Source organism: Heliconius melpomene, chromosome 12 (genome assembly GCF_056956725.1).
Source record: "Heliconius melpomene rosina isolate 202511_hmr_F chromosome 12, ASM5695672v1, whole genome shotgun sequence".
NCBI lineage: Eukaryota > Metazoa > Arthropoda > Insecta > Lepidoptera > Nymphalidae > Heliconius > Heliconius melpomene.
Window position 1 is genome coordinate 14,651,963 of NC_140400.1, and position 15,540 is coordinate 14,667,502.

At 31.9% G+C, this 15,540-nt stretch overlaps 1 protein-coding gene across 2 annotated transcripts in view; it reads right to left on the reverse strand.

Moving 5' to 3' along the window:
* The window catches only part of LOC146534096 (kin of IRRE-like protein 3), a 95,022-nt gene extending 80,065 nt beyond the window's left edge, over positions 1-14,957 (reverse strand). The window contains exon 1 of one of the 2 annotated variants that reach the window (XM_085195126.1): positions 14,523-14,957. In XM_085195126.1, coding sequence (XP_085051252.1) covers positions 14,523-14,601 — 79 coding nt within the window. In that variant the 5' untranslated portion in view covers positions 14,602-14,957. The remainder of the gene's footprint in view (positions 1-14,522) is intronic. The other variant, XM_085195125.1, reaches the window with a different exon arrangement.
* Between the last annotated feature and the right edge of the window lie 583 nt (positions 14,958-15,540).

Genomic DNA, 15,540 nt, shown 5'->3' on the forward strand with positions numbered 1-15,540 from the left:
GAGTAACCCCGTAAAACATTGTACGGAGAGCAGTTTCGGAATCCAAATGTATTTTTAATGGTACCCCGCGGGCAATCAATTTTGGTTCAGAAAGCCTTCGAGTACGCCTTCCCCACACTGCATTGTGCGCTACGCTGTTCTTATTTTTGTTATGAATGCATAAAATATTAATATGGGATAACTGATTTGTAATACGAATGGATAGGGCTCAAAGGTCTAACGGGTTTTTTATGACGAAATTGTAATTTATACTGGTATATAGGGTGCGTTGTAATATTTGTTGAGATTATGGTGCTATCAGCTAAGTTATAAATTTTGTATTAAGTTATTATGCAGTGAAAAGTTCAGGAGTAAACAATGAACTCCTCATATTTCTAAATTGTCTAATTTCGTCGTTTCTTATTTCGAAATTGAATATTATAAGGATAACTATTAAGAGATAAAAATTATTAAAAGCATACTGAAATAATATATAAGTAATAATTTTAAAATTTATAAAATATTAATATATAAAAATTTGTTCAGTACATTATTATAAAATTCGATCTCTGTCGAAAACAATATGACATTTTTAACTCAAAATTGGCAATCCCACTATCTTTAATATAAAAATCAAATACGAGTACATACGTATACGAAACGTCGACAAAATTCACTCTAACATTTTACACCTAGATCGGTGTGTGTCAGGAGAGCAGCATTGAACTAGAACGAGGACTTTGAATTTTCTCAAGATTTAAAAATGTTATATCACATAGCCGTTGTTATGGAAAAAAGAAATGAAATTGATATAAACTTTTAAAATCTATTATAAAATGTTTTTTTGATTTCTAAAGTTTCTTTTTTGTTTTCATTAAAATAAAGCGTGTTATATTGTAATTGTGTTTTAATTATAAAACTCGCATTACTATTTTCAATGATTATACTAACGTTATATATATTTTTATAGCGTCACGCTGTATGTATGGGTAGATTGAGGTAGTGTGAGGTAGTGTTAAAACACTCGGTTATCCACTTTCAAAATATTACATAATAATTCATTCAAGTGAAAATTGAACCCACAACTGTCGAATTTGCAGCAAAGATCTTTTTACAAATGCAAAAAAGGTTTTCGGGAATTTTATATGGTAACCCTACACTTCTCTTTAAAACAATGGTCAAGCGCCTAATTGCCAATACTGCCATGCAACGAGTGCTTGATGAATTCGTGAAAATTTTACTGCAAAATACGAATGTTTTCTTAGCTTGTACTCCAAATTGTATAATAAAATGGTATACTCGTACTCGTAACATCCGTTTTTTTATTTAATTGACACCATCGTGAAATATCTCATAGTAAAAGTGGCGATCGTGGGTACGATTCTATTCGTTATTTTTAACATTATAAAAGTATTTTAAAAATTATTATTTAATAAATAATTAGGTATACGTACACACAAGGAAAGAAAAATATGTTTTTTAAGACGTATAAAAATTTTAACGTAGCGGGATTTGAACCCGAACCTCTTTCATTACCTTAAATATTAATATTTAAATAATATGTCGTCGTCGTCAGTAAGTAACGAACGAATCTATCTACAATTAAAGGAAAGCGAAGAAACAGGATACGAGGACGAGTTGTAAAATATGTAGTATCCCCTAGGTAGCAGGGTAGGTAGAGAGAGCCTAGTGATAAGACATTAATTTCCTAAAGTGGGAATCGAACCCCCAACTTGTCTTTACACAGTCATACACTTGTGCCCCTGCGCCATCATTGGACTAAAAACCTTATAAAACGCTTGAAACCTCACAAAAAACAAAAGATACGAAAAATACCATTCACAACCATATTTATTATGCAATCACGAATAATAACGAAAATGACAGCCATGTTATAATAGAATTAAGTATTCAATGGCCAGATTATATCTGATTTCAACAAGGATTTAAATGATAAAAATAGCTTAACGTTCATTACGTGAGAATATATGTACGAGTATAATAAATATGAGGCCAGTCGTGGTGTAGGGAAAAAGAAAAAAGAGTGAATGTAAACGCGACAGGTTAAGGGTTCGATTCCCATTCGGGGAAATGAAATATTTTAGTTTCTTCGCTCTGGTGTAAAGTTAAGGCGAAGCGCAGCGTTGAGTTCTGAAAATGGGGAACGGAGTGTCTTTACACTAGGTTCCCTCTGCCTACCCTGCTGTGCTGGATACAGCATAAATAAATAAAATTCTAAGTTAAACTATTATACAGTACGTACATAGTTATAGAGTTCAATAAAAATAATCTAGTCACTAATCACTTTGCCCATAAACAAAACTATATAACCCCTCAATCAGCCATTTAAATATTCATTTATCGTAAATACTTTATGAGAAAGGTGCAAATATACTCCCATTGTGTAAATTATGTGAGACCATCCTAACGCAGTGGCACAGCCTGAGAATGCACAAACGGGGATTTTGAGTTCCTTGTAGGGAACGGAGAGTCCTAACACTATGTTGCCTCTGCCTACCTTTCTATTTGCGTGATACATTGTAAAACGAATATAAAACGTATAGAATAATAATTATTAGTGTTAAAAAATCTTAAATGCATGCGCTACATAGACATCAAAGAGTTGTTTTGGAATGGAATCTTACATCTAATGGGATGGACAATGAAATGCATATTTAAGTTTAGATAAAGTTCAAACGAACCGTCTCCGCCAAGAAACCACAGTTCACGTAATTGCCTCGTAAACTGTAATCGACATAATAAATGTATTCATCCGATACAAAACCTTCGCTTTTTGTGAGATACTCGCTTTGAGAGTAAATTAGACGATCTCTGCCAAATTCCACAGGAACACGTCGCTTTATTAACTTCAAGTTATCTCAGCTTTGGGTAGTACTGGGTAAGCGGTGGGAGGAAAGGCAAATATGAGAGCAAATCAAATAGGTTAATGTGGTGTGCATATTAGAGGACTTACGTAACGTTTACTATTTATTGGGTTTAAATCTTAAGTAGAGATAGGGATAGGGATAGGCATAGACCTATCCCTATCCTATATACATACTTATGTATGTTTTTTTTTATATTTTAATATTTATTTCATTATTACCCCGAATAATAATTGAATCCACAACCATTGGATGCAAATAGATCTTACTTAGCCCAAAGTCCAAATAGAGTGCACGGGTACGTGTGACTGACATGCGACGGTTGTGGATTCGATTCTAACTCGAAGGAATGATTTATTGCTTATTAATATTTTTCGTCGCTCTATTACCAAGGCAAAAACACGGCGTTGAGTTTCACCACTCAACACGGAATGCCTCGAAAATTCAACAGAAAAAAATATAATACCAAAACGTCACTCATTGTTTAAGACGAAGGCACTCCTTATAGATATTCACATTTCACACCCAACATGCATTGTCATGATCACGAAGTGCAGCTATTACCAATACAGAAAAAAAAACCAAAACAAAAACCCGTCGATGTCACGCCTATGCAGTTCCGACGGTTCTCACGGAGCCGAACAAACAACTCCTTGTACCAAGTAACGTAATGTGATACTCTACTCCCACTTTCTCATACCACACGTCCATTGCTCACTTTCATATCGAACAAAACGAACTTTTGTCTAAGGTATTCTTCAATGAATACATAATACTGTCTATAGTATTCGAACAAACTGCAGTTCCGATGACAGCGAAAACAATATCCTAGAAAATAAGAGAGCCGCGAAGTTCGACACGTTAGTATGTAGTATGTAGGTTTACAATTTGAACTGCCCGTGGGAAAGGTCCGGGGGCGTACGATAATTAGCTGGTGTACCCTGAACCCTTCGGCAGTACCAACTATAATTAGAGGGCAAGGCGAGCTGAATGATGGGTTGATCGTGGTGCATTATCGTTTAGAGTTTTATACCTCAGGGTAAAAGTGAGGATATTTTTTTTCTGGATGCTCAAATATAGCTTGTGGAAAGATTTTTTTTTATATTTATGCTTAAATTGAAATTTTAAATATTCTCAGGTTGGTAAGGTGAAGCGTGCCATTGAGCTTGGCATCTTATATTTTTAAAATGTGGATATCATGAACGGTTTTTATCGTATAACGCTAATTTATTTATTACTACGTTTGAAGAGAGGAGTATAGATAAAAAAATTAAATATGAAAATATAAATGTACTGATGAGCGCTCTCAATAATTTAATTAAAAATTTTGAATTAAGCTTATGTATGCCAGAACAATTTTTAATATTTTTACATGCTCTACTTTTTTATAAAACATGGTGGAACCAATAAAATATATTGAAAAGATCCCGTTATTAAGACTCTTTCGTTTTTATGCAAAAAATGGCAATATGAATGGCACAGAGTGACATACATTTGCTTTTTATGCCGACTTTTTCCAAATCTGATGGTAATTTTCGTGAAATTGAGAATGTCTCATATTTAAAATAAATATTTAATAAGAAATAAAAAGAAATAATAATAGCTAACTTATCGTACGAAACTAACATTACTATATATAGTAAAAAATAATATAAATCACGATTTATACATAAAAAAGCAAGCAACTAGAAATGTTAAAATGAAATCACTTAAACACATAAGCCAACGTAGCTTTAATTAACTTAAGTGGCCCACAAAGAAACGAAAAGAAAAACCCAAAGTACTCGTACATTTCTTATGTCAACTATAACAATTGCTAGAAAAGGGCAAAAATAAAATAAAAGATTAGGTGTTATAGTCTGGTTTCCTGCATAATCCCACAATCAGTGGAGCGCGACCGCACGTCCTACTAGTTACCAGTTTACCGCCTCGTCGCCGAAACAAATATTTGTTCTATACAAAATACAATTCATCCACAAAAAATGAAACTTTGATGGGGATTATAAAAAAGTTAAAAGTTTTACGGTAGACCCTAAAAAGTGTGAAAAATTAGTGTTTTTTTATGATATGTTTACTTTTAAATGTCCTTCTTTACGCTTTGGGTCAATGCTAAAGTGCCATTGTTTTACTTGTGTTACTTGATACAAAATGTGCACAAAATTGTTATTAACAAAAGATTAAAACATTTTTTATCTACCTTTGCAGCCAGCGAAAACATAATTTTAAGACTCTCCGTTCTCCGCCGAGCATAGTCTTGTTACGAGGAAAAAGATAATTAATTTCCTCGAGTGGGAATCGAACCCACAGCCATCACGTTTATATTCACTCGTAACTTTTTGAAATATATTTGATAAATATCTAAAATAATATTTATATGTCTCGTGCCTTCTTATCGAGGATTGTTTGTACAACATCGATTAGTCACAAACTGTTGGCTGGCCATGTCAGTCCGTCTGTCAACACTAGATAATGTTACCTTTTCTATAAAACGTAGAATATATGTATATTTAAGGTACTTATCTTAGAACTTTTTACTGTTCAAAGAAAGACAGTTGTTGACATTTCGCGTCGCGTCGCCTCGAATAATATTTGCTTCCTTCAATTTATCTGCACTTAAATATGCTTTACATACATCAATAGTATGTAAATAGAGGTGTTTTACGACAAAATTGTGGATTTGACATATTTTTTATTGTGAAATGAAAATTGCGTATAAATGTCTTGTTTATTTTTATAGTATTCTTAATTTCTGTTCTGTACAAAATTTCATTATAGCAGTCAAGATCTTAGTTATTAAAAATAGTGATAGGTTCATAGTTTCTATCCAGAAGTAGGTTTATTTCGAAACACTATTAACATTAAACACGCTTCTGAGGGCCCTAGCCCCTAAAATTTACAAAAGAGAGTGACGTAACACTAATCTTAAAAAGTAATAATTATTTATCCATTATTTCATATCCAACAGCCATAATTAATAATATTTATTATAAATTCCACTCATCAAAAACACGTATGCTCATAATTACATGTACATTACTTGCAAGACAACATTGATTCTATATTACAACATATTATATGTTAGTAAGGCTCTTTCTAATATTACGTGACTGCACGGTGTGACTTTTGACCCAGTGGATGTATACAAGGTTCCGATTCCCCGATTCTCACGATAATGACCTTTTGATAAGCCTATCTTATTTGCTTGCAACATAATATTGTAATTGATAATAAATACCTTCGTTGTAATACAAAATTGTAATTATTTAAAACTCGGGTGAATATATATATTTTGATATGGCAACGTGCGGCGTTCAGTTCCAAAGATTCTTCTTTACATTAAGATATTCGACCTAAGTGTGAAATAAAAAATAAATTTAAAAAAGTATATTTATCTGCGCCTTTATATGTATGAGGAAAAAGTGCAGACATTTTTTTCTGCATAAGCTTCAGAATTCACTTCAGAGAGAAGTGAAATACGTGTTTAAAACATATTGATAGCAGCCGTTAAGCTATGTCGTTTACTAGGTTAAAAATTTTCAATGTATGAAATATGGATCCAGGTCATAAACTATCTGTGCTGCCGAATTCAAATAAGTTCAATTATTTTAAAGAGAAATTTACATAATAAATATGGTACGTTTCACGTATATATGCTATTTGGTAAAACATTTAGTTCATGATAGACCGTAATTGACTGTAAAAGTTGTAGGTTCGATTTCCATCCCGCGGTTGCTGACAAGTAGTTAAATTATTAAAATAGTTCTAAATATACAATGTCTCAAAATTGGACGGATATTGAAGAACGGAGTGCCTTGACACTAGATTATCGTTGTCTATATATCACTCAAGCTCTTTGAACAAAACGATGACGTAATTGTACTTAAAAACAAGTTAAATATGTTAATGAATGCGGAAAGACTATTTACGGAAAAACTATTTCGAACAGTCCAAATAAGTAAAGGGAGCAATATGTTTAATTATTTGAGACATTATGGTACTTTTTTTGGTAAAGAATCCCGCTCTAGTTTCCGCGATTTTATCATTAAATGTATTTAGCTTTATATGTGCTTTAAAATACTAAATTTAACTTAATTTTTTTAGCTTCACGCTTCATCCCGCACATAGCACGGTAGGCAGAGGGAAACTGGGAAGTGACAAGATATTCAGTTTCCATTAACTTCCATTCTCCACCTTCCCGTAAATTCTGGAGGCATTGTGTGTTCAACGCAACGTTCCTCGCAGTGCCTCGTTATCAGGCGAGAAAATAAAAATATTAAATATTTTATTTTCTCTACTGTGAATCGAAACCACAACCTGCGGAGTTTACAGTCGCGCACTTGTGCCCCTTCTCCTTAACTGGTTCAAGTTAACTTTTCGTAATACTAAATCATCCTTTACACCACAAAGGCCTAATAATAAATCATTTTACTTCGTTCGCTCATCTTAGCCAATTATATGTTGAGTAACTGATTCCAATGTCACGCTGCTTAGAGAAGTATAGTAGTTGCCTGATACCAAAAAAAAAGTATTATTTTATGTTCATTTTGAATTTGAAAGGTGTTTGTATGTTGAATTCATCGTGTTATTAAGCTTTGCGTTGACTTAGAACCTTGATTTCTGTGCTCCAAGTGACCGTAAAAATGACTGTAAACTATCAAAAATGTTATTAATTTCACATTGATATATTTATACGATATCGAAATAAATTATCTTAACAGACGCACAAAAAACAACAATGTGATCCTATAAATGTTGTTTTTTTTTCCTTTTGAGGTACGGAACCCTAAAAAATATAAACCCGGAAATTCTAGAATAACACTAAACAATAATAAATCGAAATGCTTGGAAAACTAACGTAGTATATAGTATATCGAATGAACAAATACCCTTATCTATTATTTTCTTAATCGTAAGGTACTAGCATACAGTATTTAGTTTCAAAACAATTTTATACGTGAAGCTAAGCAATAGTCACATAGCGTGAAGGATAAGGATCGGCAAATTACCCACGAACACGTATTTGTTTTTCACTGATTCAATAAAGCACCCATTTAAAATTGTACGTAAAGAATAAATAATGTACTGTTTTCTATTGTATTGTTTCTCTGTTGAAATTTATAAGTACTATTGCAGTATAATTGTATAGGAGATAAATTTTATTAGATTGCTAAATTTTCACTGAACACTATGGATTTTGTTTGGTGGACTCTATTTGTCTTTTTTAGACATTTTTATTACGTCGACTTGTAACTAATTATATTATTAAATCTAAGAACGTTCTTTTTATGTAGCAGGGTAGGCAGAGGAAGCCTAGTGTTAAGACTTTCCAATTTTGGATGCATTGCGTTTTAAATGGCGGATTTCAACGATGACATTTACTCTCTGCTTACTCGACACTAAAGAAATCAAATTATTAAATAGCTTATTGCCTCAAGTGGTAATCGTACCTACAACCTGTCGCTTGCGTCCCTGCGCCAAAACTCTTTCCATCTTGAAATAATTATAAATTATTACCATGAAGCTTATTAGTTCCACGTAATTTAGGTGACAATACAATAGTATGATATCATCGAGGCATGTTGATGGAACCAGGACTTGAATACTGGATTCTTCAGTATTAGTACTATATACTTTCAAAAACATTCTATAGCATTAGTAGCACTTGGTGTAGAAAAGCGTGTTTTTTTTTAGTTTTTAACTTTATATTTTACAAAGTAACACAGGATAAAGCGAATTCACTGACGCCTAAACTTTGTGGATTAAATTCCGAGTAACTTGTAAATTAGCCTAAAAAATTTCAAAATAACATCAACAAATACAAAATGAAATTAGGAAAACATGGAAAACGTTCATATTTCAAATAAATAGCTGTATATTAAGTCGAACATATGATACCTAATTTTATTTGTACTATAAAACGTCTTCTTTCACTAAAGCAAGGTTGATTACTCTATGAAAAATACACAATGAACATTAGCCGAAACCGACACGCGATACCGAGTATCAGGCGGTGCCAGTCAAATATAATTATTATTGACAACTCAGCTCGTATTCACCATTCAAAATATTTTACCAAATTTTATCTTCGTTCATTATTAAAATAGATAACAATAGATACTGACGTTGCTGGACTGGATTTGGACTATATGTATTCTAGCCGAATTCTAAGTAAATAAGACTAAATGCGGCGTTAGGTTCCGCCGCTCAACGCCCAATGTCACTGGAATGGGCGAACAATAGAGAATAAACACTATTCTAGAAAAGGTATATCAATTTAAACATAACGAAATGTTAGATATCAAAGAGGCACAGGTTCGATTGCTGCTATATTAAAATTAATGAAATGAAAATTATTTTTCTTTCCTTACTGTTTAATATCACTTTAGGCAATATTAATAAAAAATAATAGAAAATAAGAAAATAAATTAATACTAAATTATCTTTTCCTAGCGAGATATAAGTGAATCTAAATGTAATGTAAATATAGAGAAAGGTAAAAATAACATAAGTTTATGTAAATCACATCCACGCACACGATTGTGGTTCAAATGTTACGAAACAATGCGCTTCTCTGCGATGTATCATAAAGAATATTCTACTTTTTCATGACCTAAAAAAACTATAATTGTATAGAAAACCGACTTTATTCATTTACTTCAGCTTTTAAATGTAAAGTATATTGTATTGGTATACTTATATTTTTTATATCAACATATTTTGTGGAGTTGATGTATCTTTTCTTTTATTTGTAGTTGTTTCAGGCGATTGGAATCTAGAGAATATACCATAGAAGCGATTCTAAAGAATTTTTTACTTATTTTCATATTACTACTTAATAGAAACCTATAATTCTCCCTGAGGCGTTAATTATATACTTACCATTAAAAGATCAAAGTAACAAGCTTTTAATTAATTTTATAAACAATATTCGAATATATTTTTTCTTTTCAGCTTACGATTTATCCCGCATGTAGCAGGGTAGGCAGAGGGAGCCTAATGTTAAGACAATCTGCCCCCATTCTCCGCTGAAATCTGGAGACATTACGTGTTGGGAGCGGAGTTCAACACTGCGCTTTGCCACACCTTTATGCTCCAGCGCCACGAATGGTTGCGAAAAGAAATATATATAAACTATAAATTAAAGAGAAATTCTAAGAACTGTGATGTCAACCATATTGTGGGTTCCGCTCCGAAAAGCAAGCTAACACTAGGTCCTTGCCCTTTGCAATTTGATACATATAAGCTGTATGTCACGTACGACGTGACATTAATCTAAGATATCACTGCTAACCGTGAAATTTCATTAGAGCAACTGTCAAAACGTGTACTGGACTGTGGTATTTTTCAAATGTAATAATATAAATGCAATGTGTTTTACGTGCATGGCCAGAGATATGAGCGAGAAACGTAAAAATACTGGCAATTTTGACAGTTTTTATTTGTTCGCTGTATTGTACTAGCTATATTAATATTGTCAAAGAAGTATTATGTCTAACTGCTTATAAAATATTTTTTATGACATAGTTGTCGCAGTAAAATGTGTAATACAGATCTATATACAATATGGAGTTTCTATCCCCTAGCAGGCAAAACATTTTTCATTTAGGGCTGAAAATGGAAAGTAAAGTGTATCCCTGCACCCAGCCTATCTAAACATAAATTGACAATATAAGCAAATCATTTATAGAATAGTGAGGCTAATAGTGCGATACGCAGCGTTAAGTTCCGCCATTCAACACGCAGTGCCTCCAAGACAGTCTTAGCGCTAGGCTTCCTCTACCTACGCTGCTACATGCGAGATATAACTACAAATGAAGCTGAAAAAAAATCATTTACAGAATAGTATGTGAAGTACAGTAGAATTTTTTTTTTACTCTAAAAATATTACATTGTATATAACAAGATTTTACATTCAATCAACTCTATGCCAGTGTATCGTTTTTGATATTTTTAATTGAATATTCATTCGGTTTCGTTCAAGCTCTTTGATTTTAAAATGTTCACGCATATATACGTTAAAGATATAAAAATAAAAAATTGTGATACAAAAAATGACTATATGAAATTCAATATCTATATTTTAGGTCCAGCTGAATGTTAGCTAACTCCTGAAAAATTTTCATCGCTACATATATATATTTTTTACCTTGTTATCGGTTTATAGCACAGGCCTCGGCCAATATTTTAGGTCCCAGCCATATTTGCTTTCCGCTAGTCTATTTTCAACTAGCTTAGGTTAGTTTGCACTGCAGGCAAGGCAGCAGGTACATAGCCCGCTCCACTGGATGTAAATTGTATGGACGTGCAGAGAATAACGTTGCCACTACGATTGACCGTTAGAAATCGTAGATCGTTGATTGTATTAAAAATATTAAATAATCGATATTTATATTTACTTAATAGGTGCTTTTAACATTTTTAAAGGTTAATTTCAGGCAAAAGATAAAAAAAAATTTTAGGGAACATATAAGACATTTGAACATTCCGGAAACTGAACCCACGCCTCACGTAGAAAATCTATGCGCTCTAACCACTAAGCTATATGACTTCCTCTATTCTCAAAGCACCCATTGTAATTAGTTAAAATATTAATAATGATATCATACATACTGAATGTAGGTAGATGATCACCACTATATTTGCAAGACTACCGTCTAAAAGATTGCTCTCGAATGCGTTACATAAATAACTCAAAGTGTTTCTGCTACCTACATCAGACAGTGCGGTACTTACTTACATGTGAAATGAAGATATTTTTAACTTCAAGCTAAAAGTAAGTTCTTTAAAGTATTTACATATTTTTAATGCTTTAATTGATATCAGCTCTGACTGGAATATCTATTTATACAATATTTAACGAAATAGTTTGAAAAATGATATTTTTCAACTTCTTGAAATCCTATGAAAATTTTGTAATTGTTTCATTGCATTCCACCGAATTACAGTTCCCATTTGTAAACAAAAAATACGTCCGTAAAATAAATAACGTTGTGGCGCAGCGGGGCACTGTCTGTATATAAAATATAAGCACGGCGGTTGTGGGTTCGATTACCAGTCGGAGAAATGAAAAGTTGGTGTACTCCCAGTCAACAAACAATATGTCGAAAATTGTGCGGAAACTGGGGAGCGAAATGTTCTAACACTAGGTTCCCTCTGCCTACCCTGCTATGTTATAAATTGTCACGCTTCCTGTTCCTGACTCTATTATTAAATCAAAAACATAGCAGACCTAGAAAAAAATACCGCAATATTCTAATGACAAGTTTACTTAGAAAAAAATATATTTTTCATATTTCTCTTTCACATCGGTAAACATTCCGCGAGCGGTAAAAAGCCGACTAGATTCTATCAGACGCTCCTTAAAATATTAGCGAGACGACTCTCTCTTTAATTACAACACTACTTTACTTAATATAGATAGGTTTCAAAGAGTAATTCCATTGAGTTATTTCTTATTGGTACCCAATGGTGATACAATTTTATTAATTGAATAAGTGAAGTTGTGATTTTTATTAATTTTCTAATAGATTTCTTTAAAGAATGTTCAGTCTTAACGTCTCAATATAATAACTAAGAAAATGTCGGCGTACTTGTTATGTAGCACCTCAAGCATGTTTTCCAGACATTTTCCAAGTTTTTTCCAGACACTGAGCTTTGGAACTTAACGCCCTCAATCAATGTCTTGTTACCAAGGACAAAAAATGAAAATAATTCATTCTTTCAAGAGAAAGTCGAACCCAGAACCGTCGCGTTGCCAATCATTGCACTACGAAAACCTCATATACATACTTATATACAGATTTACAAACATATAAATATATTTTCTAACATTTTTCGCATATATAACATTAAAAATTTACTCTAACCAGCTAAAACAATTAGGTAAATTATGCACGCGTCCCGCATGACCACAAGCCGTGATGATTACATTGCCAGAAACTCTTACTGCTGAAATAAAATTTGTTAGCCAGCTTTAGCTTTATGAGATCGTTACGTCCTCGTATAATCGTAATTTATTCTATAATAATTATGCTTAGTGTCTAAAGTTTCCTTATTTCGTGTACAAGTTGTATGAAACACTAAAGAACTCGATAGTTAATTTTTGTATAAAAATAGTCATATTAATAAATATTTGAGGTCAGTCGTGGCACAGGGGCACAAGCGTGAGATCGTAAATAAAAGAGGTTGTGGGTTCAATTTCTACTCGAGGAAATATTTTATTTCTTTGCTGTAGTAACGAGGCAAGCCGCGGCGCGGTTAATATGCAACATTCCGGAAATCTCTGAAAAGTGTTGAAAAGAGTGTCTTAACACTAGCTTCCCTTTGCCTACCCAGCTATGTACAAATACAGTATGAATCAAAAAAAAATTTTTTTTTTTCTCTTATAACTGAGGTATGTTGAGATAATTTGAAAATTTTACAAAAAATATTTAAAAAATTTGGAACTCAACGTTCATGTTTCTAGATAATTTCCTTTGCAAGTTAAATTTTAATATAAAATATATAAGTTACAGTACTGAAGTTAGAAATATGTGCAATTACACATTAGAAAATACATTCAAATGGTTTAAATTATAATAATAGCACTCCAACCATTTGAACAAAGCTAAAATTATACAAAACTTACAATTAGTTTAAAAGAACTTTACATCTAACTGTTTCTCATAGGCTAACAAAAAACTACTAAGCTATATTATCAAAAGATAAAAACTACTTTGAGCTGTTGTTTAATTTTGAATCCGTTTGAAATGAATACTGTAGTAATAAAATAATATTTTAAAGTGCTATTTACTTGCTTAGGGTTATAAAAGTACTGAAATTCAGTATACCGTTATAATTATGTCAGTTGTACACTTTAAGCGATTTATTTATTAATGCAGAGAGAATCATCTAGTGTTGTATGTTGGTAAACGGAGTGTTTTAACACTATTTTCTTTTTGCCTAACTCTTTGTAAGTGAAGCGGTGGTGGAGTATATATTTAATTATAATAAGTTAATTCAAAGGATCATTTAATAACTAAGAACCTTATACAATTTAAGTTTACACTCATATATATTTAGAAAAAAAAAATAATACTTGATAAAACTCGCTTGCTAATGCTTAAAAAAAATTAAATTCTTAAATCACAATTTGAATTTTATTTATTATATTATATTAACACTTAACTTTTCAATGATTACTGATTAATAATAACAATTTTATTAAAGTACATATCAAAATAAATATTTTATAGACTTCCTAAGCAATTTGCATACATAAAGAGGTACGTACAAACAGACATATATATATATTACATATAGATACAATTGTACACCCAAGGGAGTCGTAGTCGAACCTAATAATAGGCTATAGAACATGTTTGCTAACTATTGCATATTGTATAGTCGATAACCGTCGTCTGGTTACAGTTAAAGAATTAATACGATTGAAGAAACGGTATTGTATTATAAGAAGGTTTCTAGAAATTTATTTTACTTAATTATTTATAAAAGAATTAGATTTTAATTATTTATATCATAGGTAATTATGTAGGCGGTAATATAAAACATACTGTATGAACGTTGCTTTTGTGTTTTTGGTGAACAAAAACTGTAATTTATTTAACATTTATAACTAATAATTATAATATATTAATAATAAATTATTATACGACTTACCCACAAATGGCAGGAGCAAAACCAAAAATATCCAAAAACAATTGTAATTATTCATCTTCATTATCGAAATATCCCGCATTAATTTCCAACAAAACACCGAAACTAGAACTGTTGTTCATTTAATTACCGCCAAATATTGGCGCGTTAACGTTAATTTCGCTTTCATAATTAGAGTCAATTCACAAAATAAATTCAGTCCAAGACCTTAGAATACACAGCCTTATGAAAAAATATTTTTTTATTTCGTTTTTAATATTACAGAAAATAATTAAATTATTTATTTATTTTTTATTATTACAGAAAAAAAATAAAAAAGTTTTTCGTTGCGTTATATACACGAGTGAACTTCGGAACGTAAGGCATACACTGTAGCCGGTGATCGACCCTACCGGAACCACACTCGATGGGCTCGCGACTGCCGACTCTATGTGCACCGCACCGAAACGCTCTCTCTACAAACTTTTATTTACCACCACTCCCTACTTAACACCACTCTAATATCGTAGCAATAAGGTTCAAAATGAAATAACTTTTGTTTTCGGAAGTATCAATAGTTATGCAAATGGGCTTATAGTTTTGTGGAGCGTACGCGCATTGAAAACCACGTTGTCCCATTGTTACTATAAAACAGTTCTCAAAACTAAAAACAATACCGTAAAAGGGACGGCGATAAAGACGTTTAGTTACGCAGGACTATGGAATGTGGATGTTTACGCAGTAAATCATAATATTCGCTTTTATTATGAAAATATACGTATTTGTTTTGGTTTGATAAAAAATATTTCTTTTATTATTATTTTTCTTAAAGAATTTTTCTTTTGCATTTATTACGTGTTTCTATACACTTTTGTACCACAGTTGTACAGTGTTTGAGAGGGATAGTTATTAAATAAATTTAATTAGTTTAAGTAGATCTCGTTAGAAAATTACAGTGTTATGTTTCGCCATCCAAATCTTAATATTTTAAACTATTGCATTTTGTGTTCCAATATTTATAAATATTCGACAAGTGTAAAAT